Consider the following 26,351-nt stretch of genomic DNA (forward strand, 5'->3'; position numbering starts at 1 on the left):
GTTTTAGTCATATGAAAGTAAGGATCATTCTGCATCTTATTAGGCCCATAATTAATTCACACATTCAACTGTTAAGTCCAGAAATATGTTCATGTTGACAATTTGCATTTGATGCTTCAAAAACAATCTGGCATGTTTTTATTTGCCTCGAAATCTCAGAAACATCCACCCCATTCCATTATCCATCCAAACGCTACAATTCCACAACAGCTTCCTGAGGCCCCACCTGTGGGAATGAGGGGAGGGGGCTCAAGATGCCCAGTCAGGAGAAGTGGTGTTAGTGCGAGAGCTGTCCTCCTTTGAAGGACAAGACCACCATACGGCCAGTGGAATTTCCGTCTGCCCCTCCCAACTCCCATGACAGCTTTTAGCCCTAGGCATGAATGACTGGAGATCATTCTACCACCCCGTGTCTTCAACGCTGGATCAGTGACTTTCCCCTCAACCTCCAAGCACCAATTATGCCCCACCTTTGCCCAGCTCTTGGTCTACACTATGAGTGCACGCATCTGATATGTCAGGTGGGACCCCACCCCAGCCTGTCTACCTCATCAGCTCCTAGGAGAATAAAACCAGAGTGAGAAGGACGATCGGAGGGAAGAAAATAAAAAGCAATGCTGGCACAGGAACAAGGGATCGTTAGTATCAACATTTACTGCTAGGCTTGATTTACAACTGCCACAGACAGGTGAGTCAGAAGAGGAGGGGAGAGGGAAGGAGGAGGGACCTGAGCTCAAGCCCTCAAACTCTTAGCTCCAATTTCCGCACCCTGAGTCCTACAAGCTCGCACAGAAGTTGCTGTGGAATAAAACAATGTTTATGGAGGTTCTCAGTTGCCTATGCTGCTTCCAGATCACTCCCACAGATGTACTATTCCCTATTGCTCTGTCTAAGTACAACTAAAACCCTGAACATTATAAATGAAAGAAACAGAAGAAGATTCAGAAAGGCAGAGAGAAGAAGGCAGACCAGCCAGGGACCCAAGGAGTGACACAGCGGTGAGGACCCTGGGTTTTCTTTTTGCTTCATATATCCCAGACTAGGACCTGACAAAACTGACAACCCAGAAACACCAACAAGAATTTTGTTTTAAGCCTTAACCAAACCCCACTCTTTCTAGCCAAAGGACCAGGAAATATTTTTGCCTGGCAAAACAGAAAACTTTTAGACAATAACAGCTCTGTTCCAGACAAACCCCACAGAAGAAAACTATGACCCCACCACCATCCACTCCAGCAAAGGCTGAATGGAGATCTGAGACTCCCATGCTGGCAAGGCTATAATGAGGCACTCACCGCCCGCTCTTCCCATCCCTGTTAATGTGGCATCAGAGAAACCCTAGCAGGGAGCCAAGACAGTCATACTTGCTGGGCAGTAACAAGGCCTCTCCCCATGGTGTCAGTAGAGACCACACGGGGAGCCTGGACTCCCCTCCTACCTAATAGTAACAAGTGCCCTAACCCATCCTCCTGGTATAGTGGAGACCATGTGGAGAGCAGAAATGAGGCATTCCTACCACGACTGCTCAGAGAGGTATGAGTGGAGACCTAGGGAGGAAATGAGCCTGGAATTCTACCCACACCTGGCAGTAGCAAGATGGCATCTGCACCCCTTCTGCACTGGAGTGGGGTCAAAGGAAGCCAGCTAAAACAGAGGGTTTAAATAAGATCCACAGTGTCATTATGTAATACATAAAGATTTCAATCAAAAATCATCTATCCTACCAAGAAACAAGATCTCAAACCCAATGGCAAAAAAGTCAATCAATATATGCCAAAATCAAAATGACAGAGATGTTGGAATTATCTAATGGGGAGTTTAAAGGAACCACCATAAAATTACGTCAATAAACAATTATGATCATCCTTGAAACAAGTGGGAAAAAAAGGAAGTCTAGCAAAGACCTCGATAGTTTTGACAAAGAAATAGGAGATACAAGGAGGCACTAAATGGAAATTTTAGAAATGGATAAAGGAGAGAAAATCTTAAAACCCAATGAATAGGCCTAACAGCAGAAGAGAGAAGAGAAAAAAAGAATCAGTGAAATACAAGATAGAATAATAAAAATCACCCAGAGTTTCAGGGGCCAGTGGGACAATAACATTTTTGTGATTCAAGTCCCAGAAGGAGATTAAAAAAAAAAAAAAGAGGACAGGATTGAAAATGTACTCAAAAGAGTGATGGCTGAAAAATTCCCAAATTTGGCAAGAGATGTAGATGTATTCAAGAAGCTGAGTGAAACTCAAAAGGAATAAATACAAGGAAATCCACACCAAGACAAATCATATTCCAACTCCTGAAAACTCCAGGACAGGAAAAAATCTTGAAAGCAGCTAGAGAAAAAATGACACCTTATATAGAGTGAAAAAATAATTCGAATGACAGCAGATTTCTCATTAGAAACCATGGAGGCAAGAAGGAAGTGGCAGAGCATTTTTCAACTGCTGAATAAAAAAGAACTGTCAACCCAGAGATCTTCTACATCCAGTGAAAATGATCTTCAAGAATCAAGGGAAAATTGAGATATTCTCAGATAAAAGAAAACTAAGAGAATGCGTCACCAGCAGAATCACCCTAAAAAGAATGGTTAAAGGAAGTTTTCTAAACAGAGAGGAAATGATTGGAACATTAGGTAGTAAAAACATGGTAAGGAAATTATACTGTAGATACCACTAATTTCCCTTCTCTTCTTGAGTTTTCTAAATTATGTTTGATGTCTAATACAAAATGTTAACACTGTCTAATGTACTAAATATATGCAGAAGAAATAGTTAAGACAATTATAAGTAGGGAAGAGTAAAGGGACCTACAGGAGGTAACTTTTCTACATTTCACTTGAACTGGTAAGATTATGACACCAGTATTCTTTGACAAGTTATGTGTATATAATATAATACCTACAGTAATCATGATAAAACGCTGTATCAAGAAATGAAAACACTGCAGATAAACCAAAATGAAATACTTAAAAATGTTCAAGTAAGTCACAGAAAGGAAAAAAGAAAACCACAAATGAAAAACAGAAAATAAAATATAAAATGGCAGACTGAAGCGCTCAGGTATCATTAACAACATTAAATATAAATAACCTAAATATACTAATTAAAAGATGGAGACTGGCAGACTGGGAGGAAAATGACTCACCTATGTGCTGTCTACAAAAAACTCACTTAAAATATAACAATACTGGCAGGTTGAAAGTAAAAGAATTCAAAAGGATATATCTTGCAAACATTGATTGAAAGAAAGCAAAAAGGCTATATTAATATTATATAATGAAGGCTTCAGAACAAAAAATTAGCAAGAGAGAAAAGAACATTAAACAATGATAAAGGGGTCAATCTACCAAGAAAATCTTAAATATGTATGCACCAAACAACAGAGCTGCAAAATATGCTAAGCAAAAGCTAATAGAGCTGAAAGAAGAACTAGACATATCCACAATTATAGTAGGAAACTTCAGAACCTTTCTCTCAATGATTGATAGGACAACTAGGCAGAAAATCAGAAAAGATACAGAAGAACTCAAAATCATTGACCAACAGGATCTAACAGACATTTATAGAACACTCCACCCAACAATAACAGAATGCACATTTTTTCAAATGCGCAGAGAACAAATACCAAGACAGACCATATCATGGGTCATAAAACAAATGTCAACATATTTAAAATAACTGAAATCATACATATTGTTTTTTCCTATCACAATGGAACCAAACTAGAAATTAATAGCAGAAAGGTAGGAAAGCCTCCAAACGATAGAAACTATACGACATACCTCTAAATAATCATGGATAAAAGAGGAAGCTCATGGGGATTTTTTAATACACTGAACTGAACAAAAAAATAAACTACAACATGTCAAAATTCGTGGGACACAGCAAAGTAAAGGCTAAGAGGGAAATGTATAGCAATAAATGCTTAATAAAGAGAAAAAGTCTCAAATCATTAATTAAGCTTCTACCTCAAAGACCTAGAAAAAGATCAAGATAAACATAGAACAAGCAGAATGCAGAAAATAATAAGGAAAAGATCAGAAACCTTGAAACAGAAAACAGTAAAACAAAATTGAAAATCAATTAAACAAATAGGTGGTGTTTTAAAAGACTGATAAAATTGACAATTCTTTTAAGAAAACTAACAAAAAAAGTGAGAAGACACAAATTACCAATATCAAGAATGAAACTGAGGATATCACTACAGACACTACAGACATCAAAAGAGTAATAAGGGAATAATACTATGAAAAACTCTACATACATAAATTTGATAAATTAGATGAAATGATCTAATTTCTCAAAAAATACAAACTACCAGAATACACATAATAAGAAATAGATATTTTGAATAGTCCTGTTCTATCAAGGAAATGGAATTCATAATTAAAAACTCCCTGTAAAGAAATCTCCAGACCCAGGTGTTTTACTGGATAAATCTAACAAATGTTTAAAGAAGAATCAACACCAATTCTACATAACTTCTTTTGGAAAACAGAAGAGGAAAGGGCACTTCCCAGTTTATTTCAGTAAGTTAATATTGCCCTATATTAAAACCTGGTCAAAGACAGGACAAGAATAAAACTTCAGACCAATACCCCTCATAAACACAGATACAAAAATCCCTGACAAAGTATTAGCAAATAGCATTTAGCAATATATAAAAAGAAGTATACACCATGACCAAATGAGATATATATATCAAGGGTGCAAGGCTTACTCAATATTTGAAAACTGATCAATATAATCCACCATATTAACAGACTTAAGAAAAAGTGCATGGTCTCACAATAGGTACAGTAAAAAAAAAAAAAAAAGACAAAAACTTCAGACATTTGACAAAATCCAACACCCATTCATGGTAAAAACAAACAAACAAACAAACAAACAAACAAAAAACGCTTAGATAGAAAGGGAATTCCTCAACTTGATAAGGAGTATCTACAAAGAAAACCTATAGCTGTTATTTTACTTAATCATAGAAGACTGAATGTTGCCTCCCTTAAGATCAGAAATAAGGCAAACATACCCACTCTCACTACTCTTACTCAGCATAGTGCCAGTAGGTCTAGCCAGGGCAATAAAGCAAGAAAAGGAAATAAAAGGCATACAGATAGTTAAGAAATAAATAAAACTGTCCCAATTTACAGATGGCATGATTGTCTATGCTGAAAATCCCATAGAATCTACAGAAAAATTCCTACAACTAAGTTGAGCAAAGTCAAGCAATACAAAAATGAACATTCAAAAACCAACTGTATTTCTATATACTAGCAATAATCACATGAACACTGAAATTAAAAATGCAATATCATTTATAATTGCTCAAAAAATTAAAATAATTAGATAAATCTATCAAAACCTGTACTAAATTAGGATGCTGAAAACTTAAAAAAAAAAAAGATGAAAGAAATCACAGATCTAAATAAATGGAGAAACGTACCATGTTAATGGATTAGAAGACTCAAGACAGTAAAGATGTCATTTCTCCCCAAATCAATATACACATTTAACATGATCCCAGTCAAAATTACAGCAAGAATTTCGGTAGATACAGACAAGATTATTCTAAGATATATATGGAAAGGCAAAAAGAGCTAGATAGCAACAATTTTGAAAAAGACAATCAATAAAGAAGGAATCAGTTTATTCAATTCCAAAACTTATTCTATAGCTATAGTAATCAAGACTATATTGTATTTGGCAGAGGGATAGGCACACACATCAGTGGAACCCAGAAACAGACCCACAGAAATATGCTCAACTGATATTTAACAAAGGTGCAAAAACAATTCAATGGAGAGGCTGGACATTGTGGCTCATGCCTGTAATCCCAGTGCTTTGGAAAGCTGAGGCAAGAAGATTGCTTGAAGCCAGCAGTTCAAGACCAGATGGGCAACATAGTGAGATCCTTCTCCACAAAAATTTAAAAATTAGCCGGAGGTAGTGGCCTATGCCTATAGTCCTAGCTATTTTGTTAGGGGGGAAGTTGGTGCTGAGGCAGGAGGATTGCTTGAGCCCAAGAGTTCAAGGCTTCAGTGAGCTATGATCATGCTGCAAACACTCCAGCCTGGGCGACAGAGTAAGATCTTGTCTCTAAAAACAAACAAAGCAATTCAATAGAAGAATGATAGCCTTTTCATCAAATGATACAGGATCAACCGGACATTCACAGGCAAAAATAAAAACAAAAACAAAAAACCTCAACCTACGTCTTATATTGTATATAAAAATTAACTCAAAATGGACCATGGCCTAAAATAAAACTATAAAACTTTCAGGAAAAAAAAATAGGAAAAATCTTTGCACCAAAGGTATAATCCATAAAGGAAAAATTGACAAATCTAATTAAACAAAATTAAAAACTTTTATTCTGCAAAAGCTCCTCTTAAGATAAAATGACAAGCTCCAGACTGGGAAAAATATTTGCTAACCACATACCTAACAAAGGACTAGTACTTAGAATACATAAAGAACTCTCAAAACTAAATGGTAAAAAAGCAAATGATCCAATTAGACGATGGGCAAAATTTATGAAGGAACATTTCATCAAAGAGGAATGGCTGGCAAATAAGCCCATGAAAAGATGTTCACCATCATTAGCCATTAGGGAAATGCAAATTAAAAGCACAATGAGATATCACAATGCAGCTATCAGATTGGCTAAACTAAACAAATAGTGACAGAACAAATGCTGGTGAGAATGTAGAGAAATGTGATCTTTCCTACATTGCTGGTGGGAATGTTAAATGACACAGCCACTCTGGAAAACAGTCTGGCAATTTCTTAAAAAGTCAAACATGCAAGTACTACAGACCTAGCAACTGCACTCTTGGGAATTTACCCCCAAAATAATGAAAACTTAAATATAATTCCATTTACATAACAGTCTTGAAATGATAAAATTATAGAAACAGAGAAGAGAGTAGTGGTTTCCAAGGATTATGGAAGGGCTGGGTAGGAGGGAAGTGTCTATGGCTATAAAAGGGCAACGGGAGGGATTCTTGTGGCAATGGAAATGTTTTGTAGCTTGACTGTATCAATGTCAATATCCTGGATGTGATATTGTACTCTAGTTTTGCAAGATGTTACTGTAGGGAGAAACTGGGTAAAGTGTACAGAGGACCTCTATGTGAATCTGCATGTGAATATACAATTATCTCAAAATAAAAACTTTATTGTCTTTAAGCTAAAAATGTTTAAAGGACAAATAAAAGCCCAGGCGGGGCTTTAAAAGAAGGGGGAATGGATAGGGAGCGGTGGCTCACAGCAGTAATCCCAGCACTTTGGGAGTCTCTGGCGGGTGGATCACCTGAGGTCAGGAGTTCAAGAGCAGCTTGGTCAGCATGGTGAAACCCCATCTCTATTAATAAAACAAAAATTGGCCAGGTATGGTGACGCATGCCTGCAATCTCAGTTACTCAGAAGGCTGAGACAGGAGAATCACTTGAACCTGGGAGGCAGAGGTTGCAGTGAGGTGAGATCGTGCCATTGCACTCCAGCCTGGGCAACAAGAAAGAAACTCCATCTCACACACACACACACACACACACACACACGCACACGGGGCGGGGGGGCAATGAGCACCAGCATTCTTCCCAGGCTAAGTGGCCTGTGGCATGGGGATGGTGGAGAGGGTGCAGGGTTGCCAGGTAAAATACAGGATGGCAGGCAAATGCAAATTTCGGATAAGAAATAATGTTTTAGTAGAGTATGTCCCATGCAAATGAATGGAGACATACTTCGACTAAAAATGTATTGGCTGTTTATTTGAAATTCAGACTTACTTAGCCTGTATTTTTAGTGGCTAAATCTGGACACCTAGAGGGGAAGGATGGCACAGGAGGGTTCTGGAGCCCCCAGGGACAGTGGGCTGAAAAAGGCAGGGTGGAAACAGGGAGAAGTAAAAGAGAATGAGCAAAGAGATGCCAGAGGACCAGAAAGGCACCCAGGCTAGGCAGTCCCACGTTGGGGGCAGGGGGCAGTCACAAGCTGGGAGGCCTGAAGTCCCCGAGCTGCTGGTGAAACAACCCTGTGTGGGGCAATCAGGCAGAATCCACAGGTCTAAAGAGCGGATGCTGGAGTCTCGGTAACAGGGGGCCTGGCAGCCTGACCAAGGGGCTCCTCTAGGCACCAGGAGCATCACCCAGTTAACCCCAGGCCAACCCCTGGGCCTCTGTCACCATGATCTGGCTCCACCCAATCTGTCTCCCCTCCCTACAGGGAAAGGACGTGCTGAGCAGTGGGTTCAAGTGTTCAGGTCGGTGGGCAGCCACGTGCTTGACCAAAACAAAAAATGCTTTGATGAGACTTTGCTATCAGCCTGCAAGTCAGTTCCAGGGAGGCCGCTGCACACATTTCATTTTCACCTTGCTCCCACACACACCCAGGACCCGCCCTTCTCTTCTGTGTGGTACCCATCATTATTGGACACAATCAGGAGCTCTTCCTTGTTCTCTTGGTGAACACCTGTCTGCTCCCACCAGACTCTATACTCTGGGACAAAATGGCAAAGACTGTTCTGCTTGCTGCAATATTCATGCTTAGTGCCTCGCACATAGTAGGTATTCAAGAAAGAAAAATAACTTGGAACTGGGGGACATTATGTTAAGTGGAATAAGTCAGGCACAGAAAGACAAATGTCCCATGTTCTCACTTGTGGGAGCTAAAATTTAAAACAATTGAACTCATGGAGATAGAGTGCAGAGTGATGGTCAGCAGATGCTAGGAAGGGTAGTGGGGAGGGAGGGGAAGTGGGGATGGTTAGTGGGTACAAAAATATAGTTTGACAGAATCAATAAGATCTAGTATTTGATAGCACAACAGGGTGACTACAGTCAACAATCATTTATTGTACATTTTAAAATAACTAAAAGAGTACAATTGGATTGTTTGTAGCACAAAGAAAGAATAAATGCTTCAGGTGATAGATACCCATTTTCCCTGATGTGATTATTACATATTGCATGCCTGTATCGAAAGATCTCATGTACTCCATAAATATATACACCTACTATGTACCCATAAAAATTAAAAATTAAAAAAAGAAAACTGAATGAATGAAGGAATAAATGAAAAATCGGCTTGATTGGAGCTACTCCTTCTGGGTCTGTCCTCCAGGCCCAGCCCCTTGGAGTCTTGAGAAGGCAGAGAGGGGGGGCCATTCTTCTTGCAGAAAGCCGTCAGAAGCATCCTCTAAGCTGATAAGCACTGACATCTGGGATATAGGCTTAGCATAGCCAGTTTTTCCTCTCTAAACAGGGACTCTGTCATCATCATCATCTAATAACACTAATACAATATTGATAGATACCATTTATCCAGAACTTACATATGCCAGGCAGTGTGCTGGGACCTTTTCATACATTTTAACTCATTTAATCCTCCAAACAGTGCCAACCAGTAGGTGTGGTGAGTTGCTCTGTTTGTGCTGCCCCTTCTTGTGGAAATAAAAGCCCTCTTTCTTTTCAATAATACCCTTCCTACTTCCACTGCTGGGGGGCAGACACCCAGGAAGGGCAGGGGTCACCAGCCTGACCAGACAACCAGCTCCACCTCCCTGGCCATAACGATTGGCTCATGGGCAGCTTCAGGACGCTCCTGAGGCCAGTGGAAGAGGCCTTCCACTCTCTCCCCGCTGGGCCCCAAGGATCCAAGGCCAGGTCTGGGGCTCTGAAGCCCACTGGGTGCTCAGGACAGAGGGGACCAAACTCTGTGGCCACTGGCCACAGGACCCTTGTTGTCTGCTGTTATTCTAGTAAGGCTCAGCCAGAAGCAGGTATGAGGGAAATTGTCCATGTATCAACTGCTGCCAAGCAGCCAAATGACATCAAAGGATGCTCAACAAAGTCAGTTCAACAATCCAGGCCACCAAACCCGTGTGACATGACAGCAAGAAGAGAAGGACATGCTTATGAGCCGGCTCAAGCAAGATGATGCCAGGGCTCCAGTGCTGGCCCCTCCAGGACCAGCTCCATCAGCATCTCCCTCACTTCCATCTTTCCTCTTCCCCTTCCTGCTGGCTCTCTCTCCCGAACCTAGAAACACACTTTGGTCTCTCTCTCTTAAAAATACAAATACTTCCTGTTACCTTTGGAGCCTTCCAGTTCCCACTTCTCTCCCTCCCCTCCCAGCCTGGAACCCGGAAAGTCCACCAACACTGCTGCCCACCCCCATCTCCTCCTGACCCCTTCCATCTGATGCCAGTGACCCTGCTCACACCCAGGACAAAATGGCCATTTGTTGCTGAGCCACACAGACCCTCTTCAGCCTCCCTCCCAGAGCACTTTTCACACTGCACCCAACTGATATTACTGGAAACACTGCTCCTTCAGCACCAACCACCCCACACTCCTCACTCTCCAGGCTCCTCCCAGATGTTCTCACCATCTATGCTGATGCCGCTGGATCCTCTTCCTCAGACGGCCCTGCTGGCCAGACACCAACACTCAGATCTCCATGGGTATCTTGTGCGAGGCTACATTATCACAAACACTCAAGCCAACCAAACGTGATAAGCCTTCAGGTGCAGGGGTTAAGGGCGCAGGCTCCGAGTCACACTGGCTGAGTTCAGGTCCCTACCCTGAAACTTAGTGACATTGGACATGACACCTCAACTCCCCATGGATAAAAGGAAGTAATGACAGCACGTCTCACAGGGTGTTGTGAGGGCGAAGTGTGATAACACCTGCAGATATGGAAAGAAGGGCCTGGTGCTGAGTAAGCTTCATTAGATGGTACTGATTGATACGGTTTAGCTCTGTGTCCCCACCCAAATTTCATCTCGAATTGTAATCCCCATGTGTGGAGGGAGAGACCTGTAATCCCCACGTGTGGAGGGAGGAAGGTAATTGGATCATGGAGGTGGTTTCCCCAATGCTGTTCTCATGAATGAGTTCTCACAAGATCTGATGGTTTCATAAGGTGCTCTTCCCCCTTTGCTTTCTCCTCTCTCTCTCCTGCTGCCATGTAAGATGTGCCTGCTTCCCCTTCCACCATGATTGTAAGTTTCCTGAGGCCTCCCCAGCTCTGCGGAACTGTGAGTCAATTAAACCTTTTTCTTTTATAAATCACCCAGTCTCGGGTAGATCCTTACAACAGCATGAGAATGGACTGCTACATGAACCACTGCTAGCATCACTGTCTTCTTTGCCAGTCCCTAAGAGCTCTTCCTCTGGCATGGTATCATCTGCCACCTGTCACCCAAAACCTGGTCACCTGAGACCTTTGCGTCTTCCTAACTTCTCCCCCTCCCATGTTCACTCAATAGCCAAATCTTGCTGGTTTTGTCTCTTAAATGTTTCTCCAGCCCATATCCTCCTATCCAACAACCTCACCTTCTCTCACCTACTTTATCTCATCCCCTTTGCTGTGATCCACCTACCTCCTGCCTCACAGTTTGTTCTGTTGCAGTACTGAATTGTGTACAGTGTCCCTACATACTACATGGACCTCTTTTCTCTATAATTGCCTTGTACTAGTTTCTTTGCCTGGAATTCCCCTCCCACCTTACTTCTTATACTCTGAGACCCTGATTAGGTGTAACCTCTTCCAGGAAGTTTTCCTGGAATACCCAGATTGGGCAACATGCCTGTCCTCTGAGCTCCCTTATCTTAGACTTGTGATGTTACATTGAACTTGCAGGTTACCATCTCCTGAGCTGGGTTAGCGGCCCCTCGCAGAGCCCACTGAAGATTTTAATAGTGTTTACTGAACATGAAGGTATGAGGTTACTATTAGAAGAAACCTCAATGACACAGGCCTTCCCCCAAAACAAACAAACAAACAAACACATATGCATACAAAAGGAACTCAAGGAAATGAAAATTTCCACTATTTTAAAATTCAGAACTGATGGATTCTCCATAGACCTAAACAGCTTCCTCAAACGAACCAATGGGATGGATTCAAAGTCAGGGAAACCAAGTCCTTTGGGCTGGTTCTCTCACCCAGGAAGATTGTTGAGGGGGAAGTGACCGCCCTAGTTTGGGGGTTTGGGAAGGAAAAAAAAAGAATAAAAAAGAATTGGATTATAGGCTTGCTGTACAGGCTTGTTATTCTGACAGAACAGTTCCAGAACCTGAAACATGATCTCTGGAGGGAGAGGGAGACATTTTTATCACATACTAAGGTTACACAGATGTTTTGGGTCTGGTGTTACCTGAATCAAAAGCACCATTGAAGAGCCTGACACAGCCCGCTTCAGCAACACGTGATCCTAGCAGAAAGGAGACAGGAACCCCTTTTTCTTTTCCTGTTCATGAGATTTTCTTCTGTGGTTCTATTTGAGTTTTTTGTATCTCCCTGGAGCTGAGGCGAGACACTGACTTCCACTCCAGACTGTCCTTGGACCAGAGATTCCTTCCCCTCCAAAATGCTGCAGGCTGGGCCTTCAGCACGGGGCCAGGGTCCAAATGGCAGCTTGAACAGTGGGCCCTGACTCTGCAAGGCGGTTTGAAAGTATCTCCAGGGATGTGCTTCATAAAGACTTGTAAGGTAGAAAAACCCTCTCTCTGTCTGTCTCCCTCTCTCCCTCTTTCTTTTACACACACACACACACAACACACACATACACACACACATACACATACACACACAGACACAAAACACACTCCTCCCTCCAGGTGGGCCAGGGACAGTCCTGCCACAGTGACGGGGAGGGCTGGGGACGAGAGGACACACAAGGACAGAAGCTGGCACTGGGGACACTTTAAGGGCCTGGGCAGGAGGCAGGAGGGGTTGATTTTCCAAACACCCACTTCCTCCCCCATTTATTTGCCCCTGACAGCAGAGCCCAGCCCTTGAAGGCACCCAGGGAAAGGGCCGGCATGAGCATGAAAAGCAGGCCTCCGGAATGACTAATGCCCCACCGGGACAGGCCTGGCTCTGGCCTGGCTGCCCGCCAGAGAGTCCGCAGCCACTTTCCAAGGACAGCAAGGGCAAGCGTTCCTGACAAGATTCCCTGAGGACCATCCCTTCCCAGCCCTGACCCTCCCTGGGGCTCCCCCAAGGGGCCCGTGAGGCCCTGCGTGAAGATGTCCAGGGGCCCAGAGGCTGAGTCACTCCCTTGGGGCCAACCTGGGTCATGGCAAGTTTGTTATCTCAAGGACAAGTTCTCAGACCCCTTATCCAGCCATCACCACCCAAAACAAACTAAAAGTAAGGCCTCTCCAGCAAATCGGCTTCCTGGGGGGTCTCTAGACTCAGGCCCTGCCCCCCAGGGTGAGGTGCCATGTGCCCCAGGAGGGCAGTGTACATACATTGTACATATATGTTCAACACATGTGGGCAGACCCACTGCTCCTCCCTTCCCAGCCGTGGGGGGCCAGCTTCCTCTGGGCCAGGCCCCCTATAAGCCTCCTTCTCTCTCCTTCAGCAGCCCCCCCGGGGAGCCCAAGGCAGGGGCCTCCTGCAGAGCCATTTCCTGGAGCGGCAGAGGTGGGAGCCATCCTCCCAGAGTCCTCGGAGGGGGTGAAGGGGAGGTGGGGAAAGGGCGACTGGGCAGAGCCGGGTCACCCCGGCAGGAGGCCACAGCACAGAGCTCTGGGCTGCTCCAAGTTTTTCATGTGCCTTCTGGGGGAGGAAGTGTCAAAGCCATTTCAAAAGCTGGGGGAGTCCCAGGGAAGGGGCCTCATTCTCCATGGGGAGGGGGGATTTCAAAGGAGACCCTGCTGTTGAAAGGTTTCCAAAGACCCTCACCTTTCTATCAGATCCAAATCACTCCCCTCCAAGCAGCAGCCAGGAGAGGGGTGCTGGGAAAATGTTTCCAAGGAGACATGTCCCTGAGTCATCGTAACTCCCAGGGTCTCTGGGCTGCAGAGCCATGCAGAGGCCCCCGCTATAAAAAGGCCGGTTTACCGCGCCCTCAGGGGAGCTCTCCAGCAGCCCGGGTCCCAGGGGAGGCCTGCCTCAGACCCCCAAGTGCCCTGAGTTTATGAGAAGGCTGCAGAGCTGAACAGGGCCACTTCTACCCACCAAGTCCCCCTGGTGCCACTAAGGGGGACTTTTACCCCCGTCAGCGGCAGGGCAGCCACTCTGGGCCCGGACCATTTAGCAGGAGAAGCCATCCACAGGGACACTGGGCCCCAACAGATTTACTGGGATTGCAGAGCCAGCCCCAAACCAGGCCTGCTGTGCCTGCCTCTCACCATTTCCCTAGCAACCTTCCCAAGCCACCAGGGCCGGCCAGAATCACAGCACAAGCCACATCTAAGTTCCATCAACTTCTCCCCCTGCCCTGTTCACTCACCGCAGGACCACAGCAGGTGGGTCTTCGTTCTCTTCCCAACTGGTTCCTTCTCAACACCGCAGCCAGATTCATCTTCCTAAGGCTCAGGCCAGGATATACCCTGCTCCAAAACCTTCAATGGCTCCTTAGCGCTTAAGTCCAAGGTTTAAACTCAGGTACCCACAGGGACCAGAGGCTGGAGACTTAAATGAGCAAGACCATGATGCCTGGGAATGCATGCCTTGCCTACAGGAAACTGCTGCTGCTGCTGCTAAGTCACGCCAGGTGGGAATGATGATTGCGGGAATGTGAAGCCCTGGCTGCCACCTCTTGTGGTTTTTCAAGAGAAGCCTAGTAAATCATAGCCAAGGGGCCCCCAAAGTTGTACCCTGGCCTACGGGGTGAAGGACAAACCCAAACCCCTCCACTTGGTATCAGAGGTGCTCCGTGGCTCACCCCAAACCCCTCCCCATTCTCACTCCCCACAATGCCTCAATCTCGGCCAGGCCAAGCACCTACAGCCCACCCAGACTCACCTGCTCTGCTCACCCCCCATCCTGCTATAGGCAGTGGCTCACCACCCTTGCAGCCTGGCAGCAACACTGTTCCAGAGCCTCCTCCTGATGTTCAACCATCCCTCCGAAGGCAACGTCCCCACTCTTCATCCTTCAACGCCCAGAGGGCCCTGTTCTGGGAGCACCCACACCACTGCACTGCACTTACCTGCATGCCCATCAGCCTTCCCCTGGACAGGGAACCCTGAGGTCTCTCCCACCACAGGCCCTGGCAGGGGCTCCAAACACAATGGAGGGACCCTAGCTGTGGTTCAGACCCTGCCTCCATTACTCAGGCTGGAAGGACTTGGGTAAGTCACGTAACCTCTCTAAGCCCCGGGTTCCTCATCTGTCAGATGGGGAACTAGTGCCCATGTAAAGTGCCTGGCACGTAGAAAGGCTGAGTCAGTAGCAGCTGTTAGCATACTTATTCAATGTGACCTCTTTGCTGCATGCTATGTGCAGTGTCTTCTATGGGATGATCTCTGAGGCAGAGACCACGTCCCCTGTACTCCCATCACCCACAGAGACCGCTGCAACTCTCAACATGCCATAGGTGCTCAGTCAAGGTCCTCTGGTAGACTGGGTTGATGAGGCTCGGGGAGGGCAGGCAGGTAGCAAGTGCAGGTTAGAGCGAGAGGGACTGCCCAGCCACCAGAGGTCTGGCTCACCCAGGGTTCCATGCCACAGTGAACTGGAATCTGCGCTCGGGGACCAACCAACCACTCCCTGCTGCCTGCTCCCCAGGCCTCCGACTCCCACGTTCCTGGGCTCCAGGTCAGCTGACAGTGCTGCAGGGCAGGAATGGGCAAGGGGACCCATCCAGCCCCCCAGCCAAGGTGCCTTCCCTCAGAAGCCCGGCCCACAGCTCACACACAGGCCCAAATGCCCCTCATACCCTCCTTTTGTGTTTCCCACAACTCTAGTTAAGAGCAACCCCCTCGCCTTGCACTTGAGGACACATAGCTTCTAGGCTCTGCACTAAAGGCAAGGTGGGAGAGAGGAGGGAGGAGGCAGAAACACCTCAGAAATCACTGTGGTCCAATTAGCCAGGCTTGTGCCCTTCATGCTTACAAACAGGAATGCGCATTAACACCTGCTACAAAAGCAAACATTTTTAGATATCTTCATCTTCACCTCCCTGACACTCCATGAAAGGACTTTCAGCAGCCAGTGACTGACAGGGGAGTGCTCCTTCTTATCCTTCAGCAGGTGGCTTTCAGACGTAGAAATTAAGAAGCCACCAATCTCCCTGTCAGGCCAAGCTCCCAGGGCCCCCACCTGCTCTTCCTGGGCCCCTCCTCCCCACTCTCCACCAGGTGAGCCCCACCACACACACGATTGGGAGTCAGTGGCTGCAGGAGACTGGCTCCAAGGCACTGGGGGCAGAGGCTGTCAGATAGGTTGGGGGTCAGCGGGACTGGGATGCTGGGCATAAGCATGGCCAATGCTGTGGCTAGGCAGGGACCAGGGGACCCATACCTGCCCTGAGAGCACCTTCACTAAAGAAGGGCCTTTGCAATGAAAACCTTGATGGCTGTACAAATGTGGAGCAAACTGCAACTCTCATACACCACTGGTGGGGGCGTAAGTCCATATAACCACTTCAGAAATGTATTTGTCAGCATTTACTAAAGGTGAACATCATTTAACCTGTGACTCAGCAAGTCCATCCAAATCCTATATTCCCATTTTATATACATATTTACACATACAAAGAATATAGTATATAACAGTGTATAATGTATTATATATAAACACAAAATATAATATCTATATATTCCTATAATCACAATAAAATCACATACATATGTTCATCAGTAGATATGTACATGGGGCCAGGTGCGGTGACTCATGCCTGTAATCCCAGAAATTCAGGAAGCTGAGATGGGCAGATCACTTGAGGTCAAGAGTTTGAGACCAGCCTGGCCAACATAGCGAAACCCTGTCTCTACTAAAAATACAAAAAAATTAGCCAGGGGCGATGCTGCATGCCTGTAGTCCCAGCTGCCTGGGAGGCTGAGGCAGGAGAATCGCTTGAACCCGGGAGGCGGAGGTTGCAGTGAGCAGAGATCGTGCCACTGCACTCCAGCCTGGGTGACAGAGTGAGACTCTGTCTCAAAAAAAATCAAACCAAACCAAAACAAAAGAAGACATGTCCATGAATGTGCCAGCACTATTTCAGAATGGGCCCATCAAGAATCAAACAGATAAAGGGTGGTTGGCATGCTCCCGTGACAGATTATTATACACCAGTGAGAGGCATGATCTCCAACTAGAGGCAATAATGTGAAAAGTGAAAGATGTCAGGTGCAAACGAGTAGAAACTGTGATTCCATTTCCATAAAGTAGAAATCAGGCAAAACCAACCAATATTATTAGACATCGGCATCATGATGACCTGTTGGTGGTAACGGAGGGCCTGAAGGAGCCCAAGAGGTAAGCTTCTGAAATGCTGGAAATAGTCTGTTTCTTGATCTGTGTGTGGGTTACACAAGTGTGTTTAGTTCATGAAAATTCATTAAGCTGCTCACTTATGAGAGGTTTTCTAAATGTACGCAGTAAAGGGTTTTGTAAACCAGTACTCCGATGGCATAGCTGTTAAGACAACAATGAAAAGATGCTAGAAGAAGAAAAACAGAGATGAAGTAAAGATGAAGTTCAGGCCAGGCGTGGTGGCTCACGCCTATAATCCCAGCACTTTGGGAGGCCGAGGCGGGTGGATCACGAGATCAGGAGTTCAAGACCAGCCTGACCAAGATGGTGAAAAATTAGCCGGGCGCAGTGGCAGGTGCCTGTAATCCCAGCTACTTGGGAGGCTGAGGCAGGAGAATCGCTTAAACCTGGGCGGCAGAGGTTGCAGTGAGCAAAGATTGCACCACTGCACTCCAGCCTGGGCGACAGAGTGAGGCTCCGTCTAAAATTAAAAATTAACAAAAAGATTAAGTTCAACCCACGACTGCAACTTTACTGCTCAGACTAGAGTCTTGGAGAAAGTGATCACATGTCCAACAAAGACCCAGGGTACCAGGCTTCTTGAAGCTCTCCCAGGCCCCAGCCCATCCCAGGCCAGCCCCTTCCCTTAGAACCTCCATGCCCATCAGAACATCAGAACATCCAGCTGTGCCCTCTCCTACAATGAGGGCACCCCTAGCTGCCAAGGAGACCACATCCACCCATCCAAGGTAGAGGGGACTTCACAGCTTCCCGGGTCTCTTGTGCCAAGTGTGTGAACTCCATAGAACTTTGCAAGCTGCCCTTCTAGAGAGGCTGAATTTTCCAAAGTCCAAAACCACTTGAAGAGGAATGGGAAAAGTACTGAAATAACTTTGTAAGCGTTCTGTTTTGACAGTGTGCCTGAGGAATTCACCATGTTGAGTAGGGAAATATGAGCAGTTAAATCTATTCAATGTCATGACACACAAAATTGAAGCATAATTGCTCCTGAGTGCTTGACAACTGGAAAGCACTTTGTTTCAGAAACGGAGGGAAATTTATGCTGGAAAATGGAAGAGATTGTCAAAAGTTTGATTGCAATGTGAGTGGAGCTGCGACAAGAAGGCTCAGATGGAGAAAGGGCCCCCATTCTGACATTTTCACTCCCATGTGCAATGTCTCAGAAACAGCAGCAGTGACTCTGTCCTTTGGCCTAAAAGCCAGTAAAATGATGATTGGAACCGCAAATTTAAAACCCCAAAGAGTAGCTCCAGCATGGCTGGGAGGAAATGCTCTCTTACCAATCATGTGGTTGGCAACGTGGATTTGGATCTCTCTCTCGTTCTCGAAGGTCATCTGGCACTTGATGCACTGGTATGTCTTTTTCTGTTTGGAAACCAAAAATAAAAGATTTAGAGAGGCAGGAGGTAGAAAAAGGAGAAAGCAAAAGTTCCTAGGGGGCCTGGGTCAAGACTTTCCAGAATGGTTCCAGTCCCCTCCTAGGTCTCCCCAGGCCATTCTCTTTCCACCTTCCTCTAAATCCAGCTCTACCAGACTGAGGAAGGGGCATGAAGCTACATTCCAAGGGAGCTGCTTCTCTGCTAGATCTGGGAAAACTCCAGTCTCAAGGTGAAGCTTTAAGGGAGCTGAGGGGAGGCCTCCTTGCTTAGAAGGGCAAATCCATCTACCCATGCCCCCATCCATCCAAACATCCACCCATCCATCCTCCATCTACCCATCCACCCATCTACATACACAATCACCCGTCTACCCATTCATCCATTTACATACACGCCCATCCATCCACCCATTCATCTATCCATCTACCATCCATCCTCCATCTACCCATCCATCCATATACCCATCCATCCATCTACATACACACCCACCAATAGACCCATCCATCCATCCTCCATCTGCCCATCCATCCATCTACATACACACTCACCTATCCACCCATCCATCCATCCTCCATCTACCCATCAATCCATTTTTCATCTATCCTTCCATCCATCTACTCCACCCATCCATCCATCCTCCATCTACCCATCCATCCATCTACATACATACCCACCCATCCATCCTCCATCTACCCATCCATCCATCTACATACATACCCACCCATCCATCCATCCTCCATCTACCCATCCATCCTCCATCCACCCATCCATCTGTCTATATACATACCCACCCATCCACCCATCAATCCATCCTCCATCTACCCATCCATCCATCTATTCCACCCATCCATCCATCCTCCATCTACCCATCCATTTATCTATATTCACTCACCCATCCACCCATACTCCATCTACCCATCCACCTCCCCATCCATACATCTACACACACACATACCCATCTACCCATCCATCCATCCATCCATCCATCTTCTATCTACCCACCCATCCATCTACATAAACACCCACCCACCCATCCACCCATCTACATACATACCCACCCATCTACCCAGTCATCCATTTACATACACACCCATCCACCCATCCATCCATCCATCCATCCACCCATCCATCCTCCATCTACCCATCCATCCGTCTACTCCACCCATCCATCCATCCTCCATCTACCTATCCATCCATCTACATACATACCCACCCATCCATCCTCCATCTATCCATCCATTCATCTATATACATACCCACCCATCCACCTATCCATCCACCCTCCATCTACCCATCTATCCATCTACTCCAACCATCCATCCATCCTCCATCTACCCATCCATCCATCTACATAATACCCACCCATCCACCCATCCATCCATCCTCCATCTACCCACCCATTTATCTACATACTCACACACCCATCCACCCATACTCTATCTACCCATCCATCTCCCCATCCACACATCTACAAACACACATACCCATCTACCCATTCATCCATCTTCCATCTACCCATCCATCCATCCTCTATCTACCCACCCATCCATCTACATACACACCCACCCGTCTACCCATTCATCCACATACACATCCACCCATCCACGCATACACCCACCCATCCACCCATCTATTCACCCATCAGTCTATCCATCCATCCACCTACCTATTGTCTGTCTACCCCTTCGTCCATCTATACACATATCCATCCATCCGTCCATCCATCCATCCATCCATCCATCCATCCATCTATCTAACTTTCTACCTATCCAATAACCTTCTCATCCATTTACTCACCCTAATAACCATGTGGCTGAGCAGGGGACACTGTTCCTGCCAACTCTGGTGTTCAAGGGTGGCTAAGGAACTCCTCATCTGCCCTAAGCACAAATGACCCCAAGAGTTCCTACAGCTGGTTTCCACACAGAGGGGCTAGTACCACCTGCCTGTGGGAGCTGAGGGCAGAAAAACTGAGATGAGAAGCTTCAAAGCTTCTTGAAGAGTTGTTCCAAAGAGTGAACCTCACTCACACAACTAATCCCAGATGGTCTGAAACACCCCAGGGACACAGGTGGTGTTGCCCATCTGAGGGAAGGACTGTGGCTGTGGGGTTTTTTGAAGAAAGAGGGGTGGTATTGGGAATCAAAATATCCAAGTTTTTTGAAGACCACTTTGGTTCCTGGGATGAGAGTACTTCTCTTACTTCTGGAAAAGGGAGCAGGACTTCACACTTCTTGGCCGAGGTCCCAGGCCCAACCCTCAACTATGCAGCCAGATGAACCACCAGGGAGCTTAACCATCTCAGCTCCCACCTCCCTCTTTATCATTCTGAAATGTTATGATGAGTTCTTGCATGGTGCACACTTTTCTTTCCTTTTACTTTTAACCTATCTGTGTCTTTATATTTATAGTCCAGGCCCTGTAGATAGCATTCAATTGAGTCTTGCTTTTTCTTTGCATCTAATCTGACAGTCTCTACCTTTTGATTGAAATTTCAACTCCATTTATACTTAGTGTAATTGTCAATATGGTTGATTTTAAATCCCACCATCTTTTGAATTAATTTCTATTTTATCCTACCTGTTCTCTGTTCCTATTTCCCTCTTTCCAACCACACCCACAGTTCCCTAAGTAACTACAGGCCTTTGCCTGTGCTGGTTCCTCTATGTGCAACACCCCCTCCATCCTTGACTCAATTCAAATGTCATCTCTTCTGAGAAGCCTTCTCTTTTCACCCAGAATGGGTCCAGGACCCCCTCCACACCCCTGAACTTATGCTAAAGGACCCTGGGTAATTAATACATTGTTGTGTCATGGTAGATTGGCTCATCTGCTCCCCTCTTGCACCATGAGCACCCAGAGAGCCAGGAATGTGTTTTGTCTGCCTTTGAGGCAGCACATGAAGGGCTTAACAAGCGTTTGCTGAACACATAAAGTTGCAGAATAACATATGCAGAGGAGTCTATTCATGCAGAAGTGACAAAGAGAACCAAAGATGACTTCAGTGTCCTGGACCCACACCACCCTAGCACAGGCCTGACCTAGAGTCAGTGCATAATAATTATTTAACTTTTATTACGATTATTATTGGTGCTAAGAAAATGCTTCTTGAACAAATGAATGAATGAAGAAAAAACTGGAAAAGCTGATGCTGGATGCGTCAGGCTCCGGGACCCGCTCTGACAAAACCAGGGGCCTTTCCCACAGCGTTTCAGAAGACCTGGGGGGTTCGCTGTGTCCTGAGTACAGGCCACAGCCTGGGACCCAGACACAGGCACTCTGCATGGAAAGGCCCTGGGAAGAGCTAGGTAAGTCGGGGGCAGGGTGGAGAGAAAGACAGGGCTGGGGAGTCCAGCCTTGCCACAGACAAAGGAAGACGTCCAGGCCACAAGGAGACTACAGGGCCTGAGGTCTTCTCAGGAGATGCAGCCCAGAGTACTCATCTCAGGTCAACTCCAGGGCCATGGTCATGGAGAGGAACCACCTCGGGTGTCTCCAGCATCAAAACCATCCCTTCTGTCTCACATGTGCCCCCACCTACTCTGCTTGGCAAAGTGAAAGAGCCTTTGGTAGTTGAATGAATGAACGAATGAATGGAATGAGTGAATTAATGAATGAAGCACACCCCAGGAAGGGAAGCTTCATCACAAGGAAGCCCATGGGAGGCCTGCTGGATGACAACCGCCCAGGCCTGTAGGTGGGTGGGTGGGATGAAGGGGTTGGTACCAACCGCAGCGATGGCTGTGGGAAGAAGACCACGTCCCCCCTCCAAGGATGGCAATTTGCTTGGGTGCAAGTCTCTGGAGGCTGCAGCCATGGCTGGTCCAGAGGCGTGCAGGGAACAGTCCATGATCACAGTGACTTGGTTGATCTTCTCAGGAGCAGGTGAATAAAGGGAGCTCACTGTGCTTGGAAAATACATCCCCAGGGGCTTGGGCAGGAAAACAGGCTGCCCTCAAATGCCTCTCTGCCACCCCTTGGTAACAGGAAGAACACTGCCCAATAACTGAGCCCCCCCGGTGGGGCACTGGGTTTCATAGGGTTCAGAGGGTTCCCAAGGGAGGGGCCGGGGGAAGGGCTGACCCCTCACATACACACAAGACACACACACAGATGTGCAAGCACACATGTGCATTCACATGCTCACCCTCACCCCAACTCACCAGCAACACACAAGACCTTCACAGACACACCCACAACCCCTACACACAGCAACCTGTAACACAGATACATATGTGCAACCCCCAGAGAAGCAGGGCCATTCACATGGGTGAACAAGGCCACACAGATGGGCATGTCCACACTCATCCAGAGACCCTGCCTTCAGCTCACTCACCACAACCCCAGTACACACACCGGTACTCCCAAATACGCCCACAGACATGCATGCAGCTTCTGACACAAGTATACACACAGACCCATCCCCACACGTACCACACACCCTCATGTACACACATGTAGACTCATAAGTGCACACATGTGCACTCACACATAGGCACATACACACACAGGCTCACCAGCCCCCAAACCCTCCAAGCATGGCTGGACTCCAGTCCTCACCCCAACATCTATTCCTGGTCTGTCCCCGGTCTCAACCCCCCTGGAGACCCCTTCCTCCCGGAGCTTCAGCCCCCGCTAGGAGACATAATTACAGAAAGACAGAACTTGGCACTCAAAGCACCTCCCCTGCCATAAGCCCCTTCCCTGGGGCCCAGCCCAGGAGAACTAGAGCTGAGTTCCAGGGCCTGTGGCCAGGGCTGCCTCCCCCAGCACAGCCCCGAGCAACTGCAGAGGGGGGCCCCGGGCAGGAAGAAAACACACTCGAGAATGGCGGAGACAGGAGACGGAGGGCAGGGAAGAAATGGCCGGGCCCTTCAAGACAGGAAGGAGAGAAGGAAAAGCCAGCCAGAGCTGCTATATTTCCGTGATCGTGAGCACTGCCAATGTTCACTGAGCACCTGCCATGTGTGGGCAGCATTTTTGCTAAATACTCACAAACCCTCTGCAAGCTCCACCCTAGGGATGGGGTAAGTGGAGTTTCAAGAGGCTGCATCACTTGGTCAGAGCCTCTTGCTGGTGAGTAGGAGAACTGGAATTCGATGCCCACTGTCTGAGCTGCCATTCTCAGCTCCATGTCCCAGATCTCCTGCCAGGCCTGGTCTAGGTGACAGAAAGCTAGTGGGATCTGGATAGGCCCTCTAACCTTGATATCTGTTTACTTGGCTGTAAAATGGGTATGAGAACACCTGGCTTGCCCTACCCAGCAGAGAAAGGCACCGTGGGGATCTGTGGGATCAATGGACGGCCAGGGTCTGCCCGTGCTGGTCTCGAGTTGGGGTGATGTTGTCATTACCCATAAACAGAGGGGGAGGTGGAACTTCAATGCTTCATGCTCCAGCCGACAGCAGCCTCGGCCCCACAGGAACCCAGTCCTCTGAGAGCTGGTTGCTATGGATACACTCCCGAGGGTCCCAGCCTGCCAGCCCCCAAGCCCCTGTGAAACCCCCAGAGTCTGTTCTTACATGAGTGGGTCCTCAGGGAGGGAAAGGGTGGGCTAACTGACATCTGGGTCCCTGCCCCCAGGTGTGCCCACGCAGGGGGCAAGGCCCCAGAGAATGCTGCCTTGGCTGGGGAGGTACCTGGGCTTTGTTCTGCAACGGCCCATCTCCCCAGGCCTCTAGGCAGGCAGGGCCATGATTTTCAGCGCTTCCCTGCTCACACAAGGCCCGAAGGCAGGGAGAGGAAAGCCTGGGGGCCCCCAGGAAACACGGTCCCCTTGAGTTTCAGTCCCTGCACAGCCGTGCACAGCTGTGCATCCTTGGGTATACGGCATCACCTTTCTGAGCTGGAGCCCTTCTTCGCCAAAACACAGGCCACAGCAAGGTTCCTGGATTGTTGCTACAGAGATGACATAAAAGTTGGTGCCCAGCAGAGCACCACTCACATAGTAGGGGCTTTCACAAAGTGGTGCTTGATGCTGGATGCAGAGCACTCCAGGGAGGCTCACACAGCCCAAGGCTTTGGAGGCTCTAGAAACAGCTCCCTGGCCATCAGAAAACCCAGCACCATAGTGGGCAGTGCCAGAAAGGGAAGGGTGATCCGGGTTGAGGGGCACCCAGGAGAAGCGGGCACAGTGACCCAGCCCAGCTGCACTGCCACATAGCCTGAGCACAGCTATGACCACCCGGGACCCCACCCCAGCTGGCCTTTCCCTTCTTGCAGCCAGGATGCGGTCCAGAGCTACTGGGTGGACTGTTGGTCAAGACCAGGGGCTGTGGTGCAGATGCTGCCTGCCTGGGTTTAAGTCTCCTTTCAGCTCTCGAAAGCTGGGGGCTTGAGGCAAGCAACCTCATTATGCTATGCCTCAGTTTCCTCACTTACAACATGAAATATTGTAAGGATTAAATAGAAAGTGCTTGGCAAGTCCTTCCTCCTCAACGAGTGTGGATTGCTATTGTAAAAGGGAAAAATGTCAGCGACATTTACTATGTGCTTGGCACTTAATTTACACATTTAATCCTCAGAGCAAAACGCTGAGGTCAGCATGAGAAATAGTCACAATGGTTCACAAATGATGGGGAACAGGCAGTGACCAATCAGAGCAGATAATGGTTAAAAAACCAGAGAGGCCCCCCAGTTTCTCCCTGGATGCAGAGATGTCAGCCCAGGCGAGACTCTATTACTATTCCATTACTATCACTGTTCATTACCACTGCCACTGCCTCTGGCTTCGTAGTGGAACACAGAGGCCCAGAGAGGTCAAATTACCGCTGGGTCCTGAAAGAAGATTTTAACCCAGGCCACGTGACTCCAGGACCAAAACATTCCCTGAGAGCACCTATGCCCCCCTAGAAAGGCTGAGGGGGACAGAGCGGGGCAGCAGAAACCAGTGCCCATGCTCAGACCCCGGAGGGGATCCTCCTGGGGTCCTGTTTAGAACCCTGGCTCAGACAAAGGGCCCTGAGAGGGTGGGGTATTGCTATAGCCCCTAAAAGGAGCTCTCCACTCCCGACAGGACTTTGAGGAGAGACCCCAGGCCCCAGCCAGACATGCAGCTCTGTTTCTTTTTCTTTTTCTTTATTTCTTTCTTTCTTTCTTTTCTTTTTTTTTTTTTTTTTTTTGAGATGGAGTCTCTATCACCCAGGCTAGGATGCAGTGGTGTGACCTTGGCTCACTGCAACCTCTGCCTCGTGGGTTCAAGCAATTCTCCTGCCTCAGCCTCCTGAGTATCTGGGACTACTACAGGTGTGTGCCACTATGCCCACCTAATTTTTTTGTATTTTTAGTACAGATGGGGTTTCACCATGTTGGCCAGGATGGTCTCAATCTCCTGACTTCGTGATCCACCTGCCTCAGCCACCACGCCTGGCTTTTTTTTTTTTTTTTTTTTTTAAAGAGACAGGGTCCCACTCTGCCACCCAGGCTGGAATGCAATGGTGTGATCACAGCTAACTGCAGCCTTTATCTTCCAGGCTCAAAAAGTGCTGGGCCTATAGGTATGAGCCACAGCGCCCGGCCTCACTATTTTCATTCAAGTTCTCCTGTCTTCAGGAAGATATCCACAGACGGGTCCCCTGGCCCTCTGGGCTCCCGTGGGCCTGTGTGTAACATCAGAAGGCAGGGTCAGCAGACACTGAGGCCCCTTCCACTGTGGGGTCCTCCCTTCACTCTCTCTGGCCCTCTTCTCTCCCCCTCTGCCCTCCTCACCCCCTCAAACTCACAGGGTCCCAGGAAA

General features: G+C 47.2%; 1 protein-coding gene across 16 annotated transcripts in view; it reads right to left on the reverse strand.

Moving 5' to 3' along the window:
• Positions 1–26,351, reverse strand: part of ZNF423 (zinc finger protein 423) — a 371,381-nt gene that overhangs the window by 120,085 nt on the left and 224,945 nt on the right. For all 16 annotated transcript variants that reach the window (XM_054533877.1, XM_024234050.2, XM_024234051.3 and 13 more), the window contains one exon: positions 18,518–18,602. In XM_054533877.1, the coding sequence (XP_054389852.1) occupies positions 18,518–18,602 (85 nt within the window). The remainder of the gene's footprint in view (positions 1–18,517; positions 18,603–26,351) is intronic.

Source organism: Pongo abelii, chromosome 18, assembly GCF_028885655.2.
Source record: "Pongo abelii isolate AG06213 chromosome 18, NHGRI_mPonAbe1-v2.0_pri, whole genome shotgun sequence".
Lineage (NCBI taxonomy): Eukaryota > Metazoa > Chordata > Mammalia > Primates > Hominidae > Pongo > Pongo abelii.